The sequence below is a fragment of the Apostichopus japonicus genome, chromosome 3 (genome assembly GCF_037975245.1).
Source record: "Apostichopus japonicus isolate 1M-3 chromosome 3, ASM3797524v1, whole genome shotgun sequence".
NCBI lineage: Eukaryota > Metazoa > Echinodermata > Holothuroidea > Aspidochirotida > Stichopodidae > Apostichopus > Apostichopus japonicus.
The window spans coordinates 3,792,024-3,808,106 of record NC_092563.1 but is presented as its reverse complement, the minus strand read 5'-3'; the positions used below and the strand labels follow the sequence as shown (position 1 = coordinate 3,808,106).

The 16,083-nt window shown below is 42.9% G+C and overlaps 1 protein-coding gene across 4 annotated transcripts in view; it reads left to right on the top strand.

The window, feature by feature from the left end:
* LOC139960481 (solute carrier family 12 member 6-like) overlaps window positions 1-16,083 on the top strand; it is a 49,827-nt gene that overhangs the window by 7,320 nt on the left and 26,424 nt on the right. For 2 of the 4 annotated variants that reach the window (XM_071958875.1, XM_071958866.1), the window contains one exon: window positions 4,748-4,807. The exons of the other annotated variants lie outside the window; for them this stretch is intronic. In XM_071958875.1, the coding sequence (XP_071814976.1) occupies window positions 4,748-4,807 (60 nt within the window). The remainder of the gene's footprint in view (window positions 1-4,747; window positions 4,808-16,083) is intronic. 4 annotated transcript variants of the gene reach the window in all.

The window sequence follows — 16,083 nt, the reverse complement described above, 5'->3', positions numbered from 1 at the left end:
ATCCTCAGATTTTGCTTTCCCTGGAAATGTGTTGTGCATATTAAAAGCAAGGCTACTGGTTGAAGCATGTGTCTTAGTTTAGGGAAATCCCATTTCTGATGCAGTCATGCCTGAGATGGAATTTTCATTTTAACTTGTAGTTCCTAGTGTGTTAATGCAAACATGTAGAGAAATCAACTTTATGTTAAACATTTTTTGATTCCTTGCCGAAGGCCGAAAGGAATCTATGCGATGGTGATGGCGTGTGTGTGTGTGTGTATGTGACGCTTTGCTTGTAAACACGATATCTCAAGAAGTTAAAGTTGGATGAACTTCAAACTTGGTATGTTGGTAGCCCTTAGTGAGTAGATGATCCCTATTGTTTTTCATGGAGTTCAAAGGTCATTTGAGGTCAACAGAGGTCAAAGTCTGAAAACCTTGTAAGCACAATATCTCAAGGATTACAAGTTTTTGGAATTTCGAACTTAGTATGTGGGTAGCCCTTAGTAAGTAGATGGTCTCTATCTTTTTTCATGGAGGTCAAGGGTCATTTGAGAGGTCACCAGAAGTCAAAGGTGGGAAAAATTGTAAACAGGGTATCTCAAGAAGTACAAGATGCTTCAACTTGAAAATTAGACTGTGGATTGACCTAAGATAGCAGATGATCCCAACTCCTTTTCATGGAGGTCAAAGGTCATTTAGGGTCACCAGAGGTCAAAGGCGGAAAGCCATGTAAACATGATATCTCAAGCAGTAAAAGATGCATGAAGTTTAAACTTGGTATGTAGATAGCCCTTGGTGAGCAAGTAATATCTATTGTTTTTTCATGGAGGTCAAAGGTCATTTGGGGTCACCAGAGGTCAAAAGTTAAAAAAATTGTATACACGATATCTCAAGAAGTAAAAGATGCTTGAACTTTAAACTTAGTGTGTTGATAGCCCTTGGTGAGCAGGTAATCCCTATGGTTTTCCATGGGAGTCAAAGGTCATTTGAGGTCACCAGAGGTCAAAAGCTGAAAACCATGTTAACACGATATCTCAAATAGTAAAGTTGACTTGAGCTTTAAACATAGTATGTTGGTAACTCTTAGTGATTTGATGATCCCTGTTATTTTTCATGGAGGTCAAAGGTCATTTGGGGTCACCAGAAGTCAAAGGCTGAAAACAATAACTCCCATTGACAGGGTCCGACATGTATTTTTTTATAAATATGCTCATTTTAGGAGATAGAAGGCAAAGAAAAAAATGTTTGTCAATATTTTAATAAATGATAGAGCTCTGTGTGCTCTATAGACGAAACTAACTCCCACTTCGATCCGACACCTGGTTCTTAAGTTATGAGGTGCCAAAGGATGGATTTGACACCTTTTTAGCAATAACATTGTGTATGTACATTGGAGTGCATAACAATTTTAGGATGGAGTGCACTTCATCACTGGGAACACTTTTCATAAAAACGTATCGCCATCCAAGGTCATTCAAGGTTGCTTATGGGCAAAAAAATGCCCACTTATGTTAATTTTGGCAACAACTTCCAGTGACGAAGTCTGGCATGGCTGTTATATTGGGACATATTGTGAATGAAGTAGGTGCACGTTTTACTAAATAACCGTTATGTAATCCAAGGTCACCAAAGGTCAATTATGGCTCTTGGGGGCAATAACTTGTGAAACTCCAACTGATGGGGTCCGACATGGTTTTTCATGTTTTCCATGAAGATCAAAGGTCACCACATGTCAAAACAGTGTAAACACGATATCTCAAAAAGTAAAAGTTGCTTAAACTTTGTATGTTGGTAGCCTTTGGTGTGCTGCTGATCCCTAGTGTTTTTCATGGAGGTTAATGGTTATTTGAGGTCACCAGAGGTCAAAGGCTGTAAACCTTGTAAATACAATATCTCAAGAAGTAAAGTTTCATGAAACTTAACTTGGTATGTTGGTAGCCTTTGATGAACAGATAATCCCTATTGTTTTTCATGGAGGTCAAAGGTCATTCAAGGTCAATTGTTGGTTATAATCAGAATAAGTAGAATTATACAGAAGTGAAGTTTGTTTGACCTTCGACCCTCTTTGCATAGGTTTGCATTACTCAATTCTGTAAGACTTGCCATTTCTGCTCAGCATTAGATCGTTAGAAAATCTTCTACCTAAAGTTTATTATCATATGGGCAAGGAATCACTAAGTCTTTTGACTTTCTGGTTGCTAAATATGTAACAGAGTAGAAATTCTGGTAATTTTGAACATCTCAAAGCAAAACACTCTAGGACAGAAATCTTCAATGAATATCAATTCTGGTCATCTTTGTGGTTAAGTGTCACTATGTTTCATGGAATAATTTATCCGGTATCAAATTGCAAAATGCTATGCAAAAGTGGTCAAACTTGCTATACAAGTTGCTAGATGTAAATATAATATATATTTAAGTTCCTTTCTTAGTTAAACAATTTTAGCTAGTGGCAGAAACAAGAATTTACTCAAGAAAATCATGCTGGCTGGCTGTCTACCAAAGGCTAATTAGTGACAATAGTTATTGTTTTGACGACAGACTGCAAGGTTTAACAGTACAGTAGATGTTTAGTTGAATCCAAATTGTGTTCCTATTTGACTGGAAACAATTTCCTAATTAAATTCCTTTCTGACTGAAGTGAACTAGTTGCAGAAATAGAAGAATGTACTCCAATATACAGTATTGTGCTTTTACTGTGTACAAAAGCTATCACATATATCGTTAGCTATTGTATTACCATCTAATTAAATTCTTTTCTGACTGAAATAGGTTTTAACTAGTGGCTGATATAGAAGAATATTTCTCCAGAAAGTAATGCATGCTACATACAAAGCTTTATTTTGGTGTTAATATTGATACAGAAAATGGTAGACTGAATCAGTAAGTTTTAGTATCATATTTGAGCATCATTCATACTATAGTAGGACTACTGTATATAGTTTGCTATGTTAGTTCAGCCCTCACTTAGACACTGTTTAAATAAAAAGATTGATATCTTCTATCACAAAACTACTGTAACAGGTCGAAGAAACATACAGTATCTATACAGTTTGCAAACTGTATAAAATTATTAATAGATTCCTTGCAAGTACTGTACTGAGTAAATGTTATACTGACTACTGTACTGAATGCTCTTCAAAATGTTAAGATTATAGATAGATGCAAATAATAGAAGAAAGATTTCATGTTTTATTTAGAATAAGATCAACTTTGACAATTGTAAGGGTTGCATTGACATAATGTGCATGTTTGTTTCCTGTGTATATTTAGTTTAGTAACTTTAGTTTCATATCCATGACTAATATTTATTCTTCTGTATTTACCTTGACAGTCTTTTCATAGAGAAGATGGAAATGATTTATTTTGTTTTTCATCAAATGTTGACGAATCTACACATTTATACAAAAAATATCATGGTTAAGTTGTAAACTGGTATTCATAGATAAACTGTTGCGGTATAAAGTTCCCGAGTTCCCCCAACCTCTAAGTATGCTGCCATTTCAGATTACTTTGGATGCAAAAATGCAAATAATAGAGAAAAATTTCATGTTTCATTTAAAATAATTGCAACTTTGACAACTTTCACGGTTGCATTGACATAATGTGCATGTTTGTTTTCTGTGTATATCTAGTTTAGTTTCATGTCCATGACTATTATTTATTCTTCTGTATTGACCATTACATTCTTTTCATAGAGAAGTGGTTAATGTTTTTTTTGTTTAATTTTTATGATGAAATGTAGGGGAATCCACATTTATACAAGAAATATCATGGTTAAGTTGTAAACTGGTATTCATAGATAAACTGTTGCGGTATAAACTTTCAAAGTTCCCCAACCCTTAAGTATGCTACTATTTCGGATGACCTTGGAAGTGAAAAAAAACCCTTCCATATTGAGTGTTATTCTTTTGTGTGGTACACAGTAAGGGTAGTGTTTACCTAGTGTAATATGAAAACACACTTTAATAGAATTGGGCATTGTAAACCAATTTGTCAAACGGAGTGAGTAAATAACATTAGCAATATCTGCGGGAGCGTTGAAAAATGTTTATACTGTACATTCAAGTGCATTGAAAGTTTGGACATTTTTATACAATTTTGTCCATATAGTAGTACAGTAAGTCTTACTACAGAATTTGTGGAGGCGTGAGAATATACCAAAAGTGAACTTCTGAGCAGGACAAAGGTTGAGTAAATTTGTAATATAATTATTTTGGACTACATTGCCGAGCCTTTTTTTCAGCGGTTTTGCTTTTGTTCAAGCTTGCCAGTGAAGATTCTATTCTTAAGGTAAAAAAGAAACATACTGTAACCTACTCAATACACAGGAATTCCTATGGTGCATTATTGTTAATTTATTACTGAATAAAACTTTCCCCTACCTATTGAGATACAGTATATACTGTAGGTAAAGGTCAAAGATCACAGTTATTTAATATAACTTGACACAACCAACCCCCTTAACATAAGTACATTGTAAGTGCTGTGTGTAGTTCAAAGGTCATATGAGGTTAACCAGTTCTTCCACTGAACTAAATATAGCAACAGAAGCTCTCATTTGATTTGCTGCCTTTGGTTAGTTCATAAATTTTCAAATGAAATAAGAGATGAATATGCATGTTTATTTGTTTACTTACCTGTATTGTTGTATCATGTTGGACAAACCCACCCATAACAACTATCACTTTACCTGCCATTAATCCATGATGATATGTATATGCTATCTAACTTTTTCTCTTACACTTGTTTTGTTTTCATTCAGCTTCCCCTAAGAAGGTCCCCGGACAGGTATTGGACCTGATTAAAAATACCATCCATAAGGGTACATTTGTCTGTGTCTGCATTGCTAATTGTGCATTTCTTGATTGCTTTAACTTGTCTCTTCTTGATATAGTAATGTTTTGATTATTCATATTTTCAGTGTAAGTGTTTTTGTGAGATATCCTTGTCACAATTGTTATGTGTTACTTGATCCCACTCTAGGAAGATTTAGTACTTAAAAAAAGGCATAACAGTAGATACTCTGCTGGAAACTCTCATTTAACGTTTCATTTGTGTTTGTGCTACGACTTTAAGTGTTTCATGTTTCAAAGTCTTTGTGGTAAACAACAGTTTCAATCGTTGTCGTTGTCATGTTTCTTTACAAACATCGAAACATGAAGTAGGTCGTCATGTGGTGTACCTGACTACACACATTATGATGGATGAAAGACAAGTCTCGGTCCGCCGTCGAGAATAAATTCCCTTGAAACACCAGCATTATTTTTTATTTGCAGAGACTGAATAGAGAGACTTGTACAAGTATGTGTGTAGTAGAGCAATAAGTGGAGGTGATCCATAAGGAACCAGGAATTAGCCTAATAAGCATCTAGTAATAGGAGATGATAGGATATGAGATTGAAAGTCATGAAATATAACAGCATGGAATGCATGGTTGCCTGGCATGAGCATGATAAAAGCTTTTTTGTAAACAGTGACAGATACCACAGTAACCAGAAAAGGATTTGGTGCTTGTGCCTCCCTGTACTACGGCTGCTTGAGGGAGGGAGGGGGGGGGTGAGGGGAATGTTAAGTAGTACAAGAAAAGACTGGAGTTCTTCAAGATTATGCTGCTATGAGTCCCTTTTCAGGAGTTTATTGGGGGTTTATCTGGATAAATCTTTGGTATCTTAGTTAACTAGGTAATAAATCCTCATGATGGAATTCACTGTCTGGACTTTTCAAGTTTCACTTCAAATACGAAGTGAAGAAAGAAACAATTTGTAATAGTTAGAGAGGGCCAGATGTCATGGAAAATGCTAATTGTGGTACTCTTAAATCCTTTTTGCATCCAAAGCCTGACTTTTGTACATAAAGCTATTAGTACTTAAGAGTTTGATTATATGGGATGTGAGTAAACAGAGAAATTAAGGTAATCTTCAGTTAAAAAAAGTACCTGAAAATTTATTTCTCTGGAGTCTGAAATATATTTACCATTTGTGAACATGTTTGTTGGTACAGAAAGTAACCAAGTGCAAAGATTGTCCTGCCTCTAAAACTAGTGATATAATAAAATGCAGAAAGTTGTTAAATATCTCCTTTAAATTTTCTGCATCTTTTAGTTGCCATTAAAATATGTTTTCTTTAATATTGTAGACACTTCCAACTGATGAAAGCAATTGTAGTCCAGATTTTTTCCAATCCTAATAATAAATGACCTTACCCAGTTGCGACCTACTTAAACCCTCCGGCCAAAAGCGACCGTTACAATGACGGCAAGGATAATGAAAATCTTTCCTGCCACCAGCAGTTCCATAATTAGAGGAATACGAGAAAGGAACGGTGTAGCAATTATTGGAACCCAGGGGGGTGGTTTGCTAGTACATGATTCATGCCATAATTAGAGTTACTTTGTGGACGAGAGAAATTTTAGATGAGTCATGCAACAGGTTCTTTTGTCAATTCGAAAAAAAAAACGTGAAGAAATATCAGGCAGAAGAAAACATCACACGTTCGTGCGGTCGTGCCTCTAGATAATAAATAATTCCTGAGGAAGAGTAACTCCAAATTTGTAAATTTATTTTACCTTTTGCCATCATTCTTTAAACATTTCCAAAATTAGCACTGAGTGCCTCTTATTTGTTTGAAAGTAGTCTGTCAAGGAGTCAGTTTGTGAAAGTACCGTACCATTTCCTCAAATAAAGGTGAACATTTTCCTTTAACGAACGAAAGTGTACATATGGTGTTCAATTTCCTGTATTTCTTAATATTAAAAGTCGGTATATATTTTGTGGTATTAGATTTTGTTTTAATAGCATCCATTGAATATACACGCGTCATGTAATATGCATATATTGTGCTATTAGCTTTCATCTTAATGGCATCTATCGAATATTGCTGCCCTTAATTAAAGTTCCTATTGCCTTGTTTGTTTCCCTTTCATTAATGCTTGTGCTGGCTTTAGTCTTGTGTATGCTCCAGTATAGATGTACGTTTTTTTCGTGATCTCTTGCCGACATTATTTGCATGAATTGTCTGCATACTTTGTTTGACTTTTGGCTCCTTACAGGAAGTAATTTTGTTATCCCATGGGGAGGGAAATTATGATCTCACAAAGTTGTTTATTGGAAATTAAATCAAGTTTGTTTGGCAGGGTGTACTTGTCATTAAATAATTGGTGTAGGATTAACTGTGGATTGATTGCTTGATTGATTGATCATGGAAATTTCATGTTGATATATAAATGATGGAAAATAAATGAATACATTGTGATGCTTTAGGAGGAATGAAATTCCCTCTCATTTTACCCCTCCCACCCCCCATACCAAGAAAAGAAAAGACAGAAAAAAAAACCCACTTAGCCTTCTCAATTAATGCATCTGTCCTTACCTGTCTCTGCATAAACTATAAATTTATAATATAGTACTGCTGTCCTATTAGCCTAACCATTATTACTGTACACCTGTCAGACTAGTTAGGTTTGTTTTCATAAATGATAATTGTCTTTATAGTGAGATTTAGAGTTTTGAGAGTAATTTTTACAGTTTTACAGCTTACCAATTAATGTAAATGTGTCACAAAATTCAGAATATACCCTCTTGGCAAACTTGTCAATACTTCTGTTGGTTTCCTTCAAATTTTGTTTTTAAATTCATAATTCAATTTCTAGGTCCTCTGCTTATTTTGTATTGACGACTGAAATTTCTGTAAAAATGATTAACTCTGTTAGTATTTGATTTCCATATATTCCAATAATCAAACAGATTTGATATTATAAACAGAACAATTTCATTTCATGTATTTGTTTCATCCATAGCAATATACATGTTTACAAAATTGAATTGGTTAGATATATATGTATAGTATTATAGTGCATGCATAGTTGTGAAAGGTAGTGTTCTAAGAAGCCCTCATAGTTTAAAAAGTAGTTTTCTCTCATATAGGAAAGAAAGGGTAAAATTATAATCAGGTGAGAATAATAATGAAGTAAGAAAAAGAACTAAGAAACTAGATATTGTGTGTACTTCTGTGTACACACTTTTAACAGAATGCACAAACACAAATCCTATTAGATCTGGTAAATAACCAACACTAAATCATTTTGACGGGATAACTAAATCACTAACAAACCGTACACCTATCTCATCAGTGTACACAATTCAACCATGGAGGTAAAAACAGACCTCCATGATTCAACTAAGTAAGATCGAAGATCAAGAAACCCTGCTAACAACCAAGCAAACATTGGCCATTTATTAACTTTGCTGGATCAGAAATTGTACCATTCTGATTTTCACTTGCTTACATATTATATCCTTCTCTATTGTAATGTAAAACTGCTTCTCCGAGAACAAGTTCCAAGATCTCCAAATTTCTGGGTCAAGTTATTTTAAGTGCAAGCCACTGTCAGGATTAGATTACATTTACTTCAAGAGTATCTCACAAATGCAATGTTAACTATACCTGATATAAACAGTAATGAATAATATGTAAGGAGAGTCCACTGTTTAGTCTACTGAAAGAACTGTCTTGGCGTGGCTGCAAACACATCATTACATCCGTGCGTACTAGTTAGTCCTTAAATGGTGATTACATGTAACCTGCAACCTTTTGATGCCCTACTTGTCATTGTTAGGTTCAGCATGTAGCAATTGGAATCAGAATAAACCAGTCAGTGATACATTGCTAATCAAGATTTCTGAATACCATCCCATCCCCGTCCCACCCTCCCCACCAAAACCTCCTCCTCCCCCCTCACCCCCCAAAAAAATCTTGAAATGTGAGATTTCAGGAGGTTCTCATGTCCTGGGAATTATTCTCAGACACAATGACAGATGTTAAACTTAGACAATGAGGTGTCAATACTAGGCATCAAAACCGTCCAAATCTATAACCAACATTGAAAGTATCAATACCTGTACTGTTCTGTACACTTATTTCTGAAAAATGTAAAAAAAATGAAGCTAGTAATAGTTCTTAAAGTAAAGTGTTGAAGGCTTTGAAGTCTTTTTTATAATGTATCATGTTTCTCTTTAGTAAATTATTATTAATAGAGTAAATGATTAGTAAATGATTTAGTAAATTATTCCCATTTATGATACAGTACAACTGTAGGTCCGGTAACCATGGAGAAAGGTAACACGTGTGATCTCACAATGGATGCCTGCATTTTAAGACATTGATATCCTTAGACTGTACTGTACTACTGGAAGCACAGTGCAAGAATGTTACCAGGTATTAGACTAAGGTAGATAGGTGTGCGTAGGTAAAGGAGACAGGTAAGTGAGGAGTGAAGTAAATATTGTTTTTTGAGGTACGACCTTTACCCCAGAGGTGTGTTGAACAGATGTCAGTTTTATCTAGAGGCAATAAATCTGTCACATCACCAGATGTAATTTAGCATGCTCAGTTTCACTGGGAAATCTAAGCCTTCATTGAGAATGGTGGAAGGAAGAGGAAGTGGTTGTTGACCCAGGTCAGTGCACCTTGTGCCTAATTTTGAATACTATATATATGCTAGTACGAGAGTCTAATTTTGTTCAGATTATGATAAAACAGAGGATTAACAAACAAGTTGCTTTCTGGCATGTGTGATTAACACCAATTGAAAAAATGAAATGCATGGCTTATTAACATATTATGGGCTACACATGAATCATGAATCACATAAACAGAATCATTTCAAATTATTGGCTCAATCATCCACTTGGTGATGCTTTCTGTCATGTGTGATTAATACCAATTGTAGAAATAAAATGCATGGCTTATTAACTTATTATGGGCTACACATTTAATCACTGGCTCAATCATCCACTTGGCGAAAAAGTCTCTGAAGATATCTCTTTCAATTTTAAAATTGTAATTATGATATTTTTAATTGGGCTAATTCTTCCTGGTTTTTGTAAAAAAAAATTTCCAGAGGTTGGTAACCATATGCCAACAGTTAAATCGTTCAGAAAGTCTCAAATACTGGGGATAAAACTCTCTTTAAGTATGTTTATTTTGTTCTGTATATTTAAATCTTACCATCAAAATCAGTTTACTATTAATTACAATATAATAATGAGAAACCCAAACACACAGACAAGTAAAAAGGATCCAAGCCATTTAAACCATTGATCTCTGCTCTTTGATTATTTTTACGTCAAAAGGTAAATTGTTTTGTCATGAAGACCGTCTCACATTTGGATGTTGAGCAAAGTCTTAGATCTTCAGGATCAAGTTCTATTGATAAATCAAAGTCCAGATGTGGTAATTCACAGCGCGTACTCCCTCACCTCATATAACCTATGCATTACCGTATTAACCTCGCTCTAGCATCTGGCAATTTGTCTGTATGTAAGTGTGGCCATCTCCCTTCCGTAATTGCCAGCTGTTACGCAAGTATCGCTCTCTTATTGCTCTCACTAAATCCTAAGATTTCAATTACTTCGTCTAAAGTTTATCGTTGTTTTTGTAATTCTTTTTCATCTATTCAACGTCCTGCACGTTTGAACTGCTTTTTGTCTTTGAAACGTTTTTTTCTTTCGTGATTTTCGAACGTTTTTTTGGTTTACCTCGTGAACGTGGTTCACGTAGCGTGGCTAGGCCCGCACCTTAGTGTAGCGTTCTCCTAGCGTTTATTTACTTCCACGTACAGCAGTCGTGTACGTGGGCTTACTTGCAGTTAAGTAACTGCTTTGTTTAGTTCTTCATACTGTTTTCGTACAGCAGTCGTGTACGTTTTCCCTTTGCAGTAAAGTAACTGCCTTGTTTATTTTTCGTACTGGTTTAGATACGAATTTCTTGCTGTTCACGTACAGCAGCCGTGTACGTTTTCATTCTGCAGTAAAGTAACTGTTTTTAATTTAGTTTTCACAGCTTCAGGTCTCGGAGATTTCTCAAAAAAAATTTTTTCGGAGATTTCTCGAAAAAAAAAAAAAAAAAAAGGATGGAAAACTGCCGTTCTTGTAAGCAGTTCCGTCCGTTCAAAGCATGGGATAAGCATGATTTATGCCCAAAGTGTCGCCCATGCGGGAGTAAGCAGACCTGCTCCATTTGCCAGGACTGGACCCAGGAGCGCTGGGATTTGATCGGTACCTGGCTGGCGGATAAAGCCGCAGAAAAAAGAAAGAAGGCGGCTTCCTCAAAGCAGGGGAAAAAGAAGCCGCCGGCGAAGGAACCCCAGGCGGCCATAAGAGATGGCATAAGCCCTAAACATGGGGGAACGGAGGGCGCCATACGAGATGGCTCAAACCCTCCTCAGGAACGGGTATCCATACGAGATGGAGCTAATTCCCGTGCGGCGTCAGCTCAGCCACGGCCGCGACCCCAGGAGGGTCCGTCCACTTCAGGCCACGTGGAGTCCAGAAGCCCCCGAAGACAAGCGGTGGCGGACTTATTTACTTCAACTCCGGGGTCGTGGGACCACAACCGGAGAGATTTCTCGGGGTTCTCCCCGGAGAGTACGGAACGGCGCCAAAGCCGAAGCAGAAGCCGTACCCACAGCCGTAGCCGCGGTAGGAGCCGGGAAAGACACCGGCGACCTCGACGCAGGTCGAGGTCTGGCTCGTCGCCCTCGTCCTCGAGCGGACATTCTTCTGGGCGACACAGGGCCAAGAAACGAAAGAGGAGACAATCCCCAGATCCGGGGCAGGCTCTCCTTTCCCAGGTTAAAGACCTCCTGGGACAATTGCTACAAAAGCCGAGTCAACAGGACCCGGAACAACAAGGGGCTCCGTCAATTCCACCACAACCGGCGCCACCGCCAGCACCGGTTACGGACGATCTCGCCCCTGAGGAGGCCCAGGCAGATCCCTGGGACGACGTCTCCTCCAGAGCTGATGATGCGCTGTCAATCGCAGCTAGTGCCCGCCTCCTCAGTGGAGACTCCGAGGCGGAGGATGAAGAACCCTTACGGGGTACAGAAATTTCGGCGGAAGCCTTTGAGAAGGCGACGGCAGTACTCCGCAGAGTCCTCGGCTTCGAGGAAAGGGTGGATGCGCGGGCCCACGAGGGGCCGGCATCCAAACTCACTTTGAACGCGGCCACCCAAAAGCCTCGAGCCTCCATCCCGGTGGATGTGGAATGTAGAGAGCGGTTCGAGGCGGTGGCACAGGCGAAACGCTGGACAGCCTTCCAGCGATCAGCCCATCGCACTTTCCACGTGGGCGACGAAGACTGGGAAAGTCTTTTCACGCCACCCCAAATCCCGCCTCAAGTGAAGGAGAGACTTCGGTCGGCGGGTGCCTTAGACGGCAAAGACAAGTTCAGGGAGAAGGGTGCACAGACCCTAGAATCCTCCCTGTTCGACGTAGATAGGGCCTCCCGCGCAGGGATGAAGTACTCGTCAGCCCTATTACTTTTCGCCGAGCTATTGAACAGATCGTTCCAACAGGCCCAGGCATCGGGTATCTCCCGCAAAGATACCGCCGCCATCATTGCCCTCCTGGGACCCGTTTCCAGGATGGTATTAGACCAGTTCGCCCGCGTCTCGGTTAAGGCTACCTTGACACGTCGGGACCTGGTTCTGAACTCCCTGAATTGGTCGTCCAGATCCACGGCGGACGCGTTCCGCAACTTACCGATCCTGGGCAGCGACCTCTTCGGCGGCAAGTTCGATGACAAACTCCGGGAGGAGGCAGAGAGGATGAAGTCTCTGAGGGAGGCGGATGAGCATATGTCCCGCCCGACCTCATCCTCGCGCCCACGTTTTGACTCAAGACAAGGTAGCCGCTCAAGATCCAGCTACAGTCAGAGTCGGGGCGCTCCGCGAACGCATTCCGCTCCTTCGCGGCCCGAACACAGGCCGTACCGCCCGCAATACCGCGGAAGCCGCGGAAGCCGCGGGCGCGGTAAACGGCCCTAGGGATGCCCACCCCACCGTAGCGGCCAAGGCCAAGGTGGGGGGGCGACTAAGAGTTTTCTGGGCTCACTGGGAGAAAATCGACCCAGGAGCCTGGGTACTGGACGTGGTAAAAAGGGGCTACGAGATAGAGTTCTCGTCTACCCCACCCCAATATGGCCTCTTCGCAACCACGCCAGTACCCGAGATACCGGAAAAGCGGGCCGCCCTCGAAGACGAGATCAACAGTCTTCTCAAAAAAGGCGCCATTACGCGGGTCACCACCGCAAACGCGGACGGCCCCCTCTTCCGGTCCTCGTTCTTCCTCACGCCGAAGAAGAACGGGACTTGGAGGCCCATCCTGAACCTCAGACCTCTCAACAGGAGGTTCATCCGACCGGAGAGGTTCAGGATGGAGACTCTCACATCAATCCTCCACCTACTGCGCCCAGGGATGTGGGCATCCTCCGTCGATCTAAAGGATGCCTACCTACATATCCCCATCCGACTCGAGGACCAGCGGTTCCTCGCGTTCAGGTACAAGGCCATAGATTACCGCTTCACAGCGCTACCATTTGGCCTCTCCACGGCACCCAGGGTTTTCACCAGGGTAACAAGGGCGGTCCTGGCTCACCTCCGCCGAAACGGGGTAATGGTGTTCGCCTACCTAGACGATTGGTTAGTACTCGGCAACTCCCAACAAGGGGCTCTCGCCAGTACAAACGCCACCGTCTCCCTCCTGACGAAACTGGGGTGGTTAATCAATGTCGAGAAATCCAACCTCGTGCCCACCCAATCGATCATATACTTAGGGGCCCGTCTCGACCTCGCCAGCGGCATGGTCTACCCGACGGCCGAAAGAACGGCAAGCCTAGTGGCCACGGCCAGAAAAATACTAGGCAATCGGAATACCCCAGCGCTCACGTGGCAGCGCCTATTGGGGAAGATGGCGAGCTTCACAGACCTTCTAGACCTGTGCAGACTCAGAATGAGGCCGCTCCAGCGGCACCTCCTCAAACACTATGCCCCGGATCGGTCGTCGGCGGCAACGCCAATCCCACTTCCAACGGGGCTTCGCCCGTTTCTCACGTGGTGGGCAGAGTCGGACAGGATCGCGGCAGGGCGACCTTTCCGGAACCCAGCCCCTACAACGTCGATCACGACGGATGCCTCCCTCAGCGGCTGGGGAGCGGTATGGGGCACACACACAGTTGCCGGCGAATGGGCGGAGCCCGAGAGGGGTCTCCATATCAATATTTTAGAGACGGAAGCGGTCCTGAGGGCCGTACGTCACTGGGCAACCCACCTAACGGGCCACACTGTCACGGTCCGGTCAGACAACACCACGACCGTGGCGTATATCAACCGTCAAGGGGGCACTCGATCCCTGGCCCTCCTACGCAGGACATGGGACCTGCTCGTCCTCTGCGACTCCCTTCGGATCGGCCTACGGGCGTCCCACCTAGCAGGGAAAGACAATATACTGGCAGACGCACTGTCCAGGGGGTATCTAGACAATGGGGAATGGGAGCTCTCCCGAACGTGGTCCGACCACATATTCCACCTGTTCGGCAGGCCGTCCGTCGACATGTTCGCGACGGCCAAGAACGCCAAACTCCCGACGTTCTGCTCCAGATACCACGACCCGCAGGCCTGGAAGACCGACGCCCTAGTCGTCTCATGGGCGGGCCTCTCCATGTACGCCTTTCCCCCACTGGGATTACTCCGCAGAATTCTCACGATGCTTCGGGACGTGGAAGCGGACATGCTTTTGATCGCACCTTGCTGGCCCAATCAAGCATGGTTCCCACTCATCATCGAAATGCTGGTAGACCTACCATACAAATTCCCACCGGCCGCCAAGCTCCTCTCCCAACGGAGCGGCCACATAACCCACCCCGACATCACGAGCCTCCATCTAGCTGCGTGGAAACTCTCCGGCTCTCGCTCCAGACAGCGGGGTTTCCACCGGAGGTTGCGGACATTGCAGTGGATGCCCGCCGGCAGTCCACGGTTAAAACATACGATTCTAGACTGCACCGATACTATGTTTGGGCCGGGGACAACGCTGCTGATCCCGTGGAGGCCTCAGTAGACCAGGTGGCGGCCTTCCTACTCGAACTCTTCCGAGAAGGGAAGCAAATAAGTACAATTAGAAATTACCGCTCCGCAATAGCAGCGGTTCACAGCGGATTCTCGGATGGCTCCTCAGTAGGAACCAACCCGGTCCTCCGCCAGGTCTTAAGGGGCATGTTCCACAGACGCCCTCCCAGGCGCCGCCTGGCCCCGTCATGGGCCCTCCACGAGGTCCTGACGACCCTTGCGGGCTCTCCGTACGAGCCGTTACACAATGCTCCATTGGACAAACTAACACACAAAACTCTGTTTCTGATCGCGGCCGCCTCTGCCAGGCGCAGAAGCTGTCTCCACGCGCTCACCCTCCAACGGGGGTTCACGAGGTTCGAACCAGGAGGAGTCAGATTACTACCTGACCCTCACTTCCTCCCAAAGAACCAATCAGTAACCTTTACCCCGAACGAGATCTTCCTACCGAGTCTGTCACAAGCCTCGTCAATCGCGGAAGACAAGCGCTGGTGCCCTGTCCGAGCCCTTAAGTGGTACATAGAGAGGACCAAACAGCTACGTACCTCGGACAGGCTCTTCATTTTACCGCGGTCGCCCTACACCCCGGCCTCAAAGGACACCATTTCACGGTGGATGGCCGACTTAATTCGTGCCCACACCCAGCCTGGGGAACCCGTCCGGGCGCACGACGTCCGAGGCCACGCCACGTCCAGGGCGTGGTTCCGGGGGGTTCCCCTGGAAGATATTATGAAGGCGGCGGCCTGGAAGACCCCGTCTTCCTTTGTCGCCTGTTATCTCACAAACACCCCTGCCACGGAAGGGGATTTTGCCCGAGCGGCCCTAGGTCCGCCGCCCGCGAGATCCTCGACCCACCGCCAGGGCTCCTGTGTCACAAATGCATAGGTTATATGAGGTGAGGGAGTACGCGCTGTGAATTCCCCAAACCTTAACCGGTTTGTGAATTAACGAGCGACGTACTCACCTCATATAACATCCCGACCCGCCTCCCCACTATGGGGGACCTCGCGGACGGAACCATACAACCACGTCGGATACCCTCCTCGGATACTAGGGGAACTGGCCACGCAGATATGACCATGTGTCGGCCTTTCCCCCCAGGAATTTTCGAGGGATGTCGTGGGGTCCCGCCTACACCCACCGACGACCCACTCTGGACCCACTTCGGGCCCACTCAGGACCCACCTGTCACC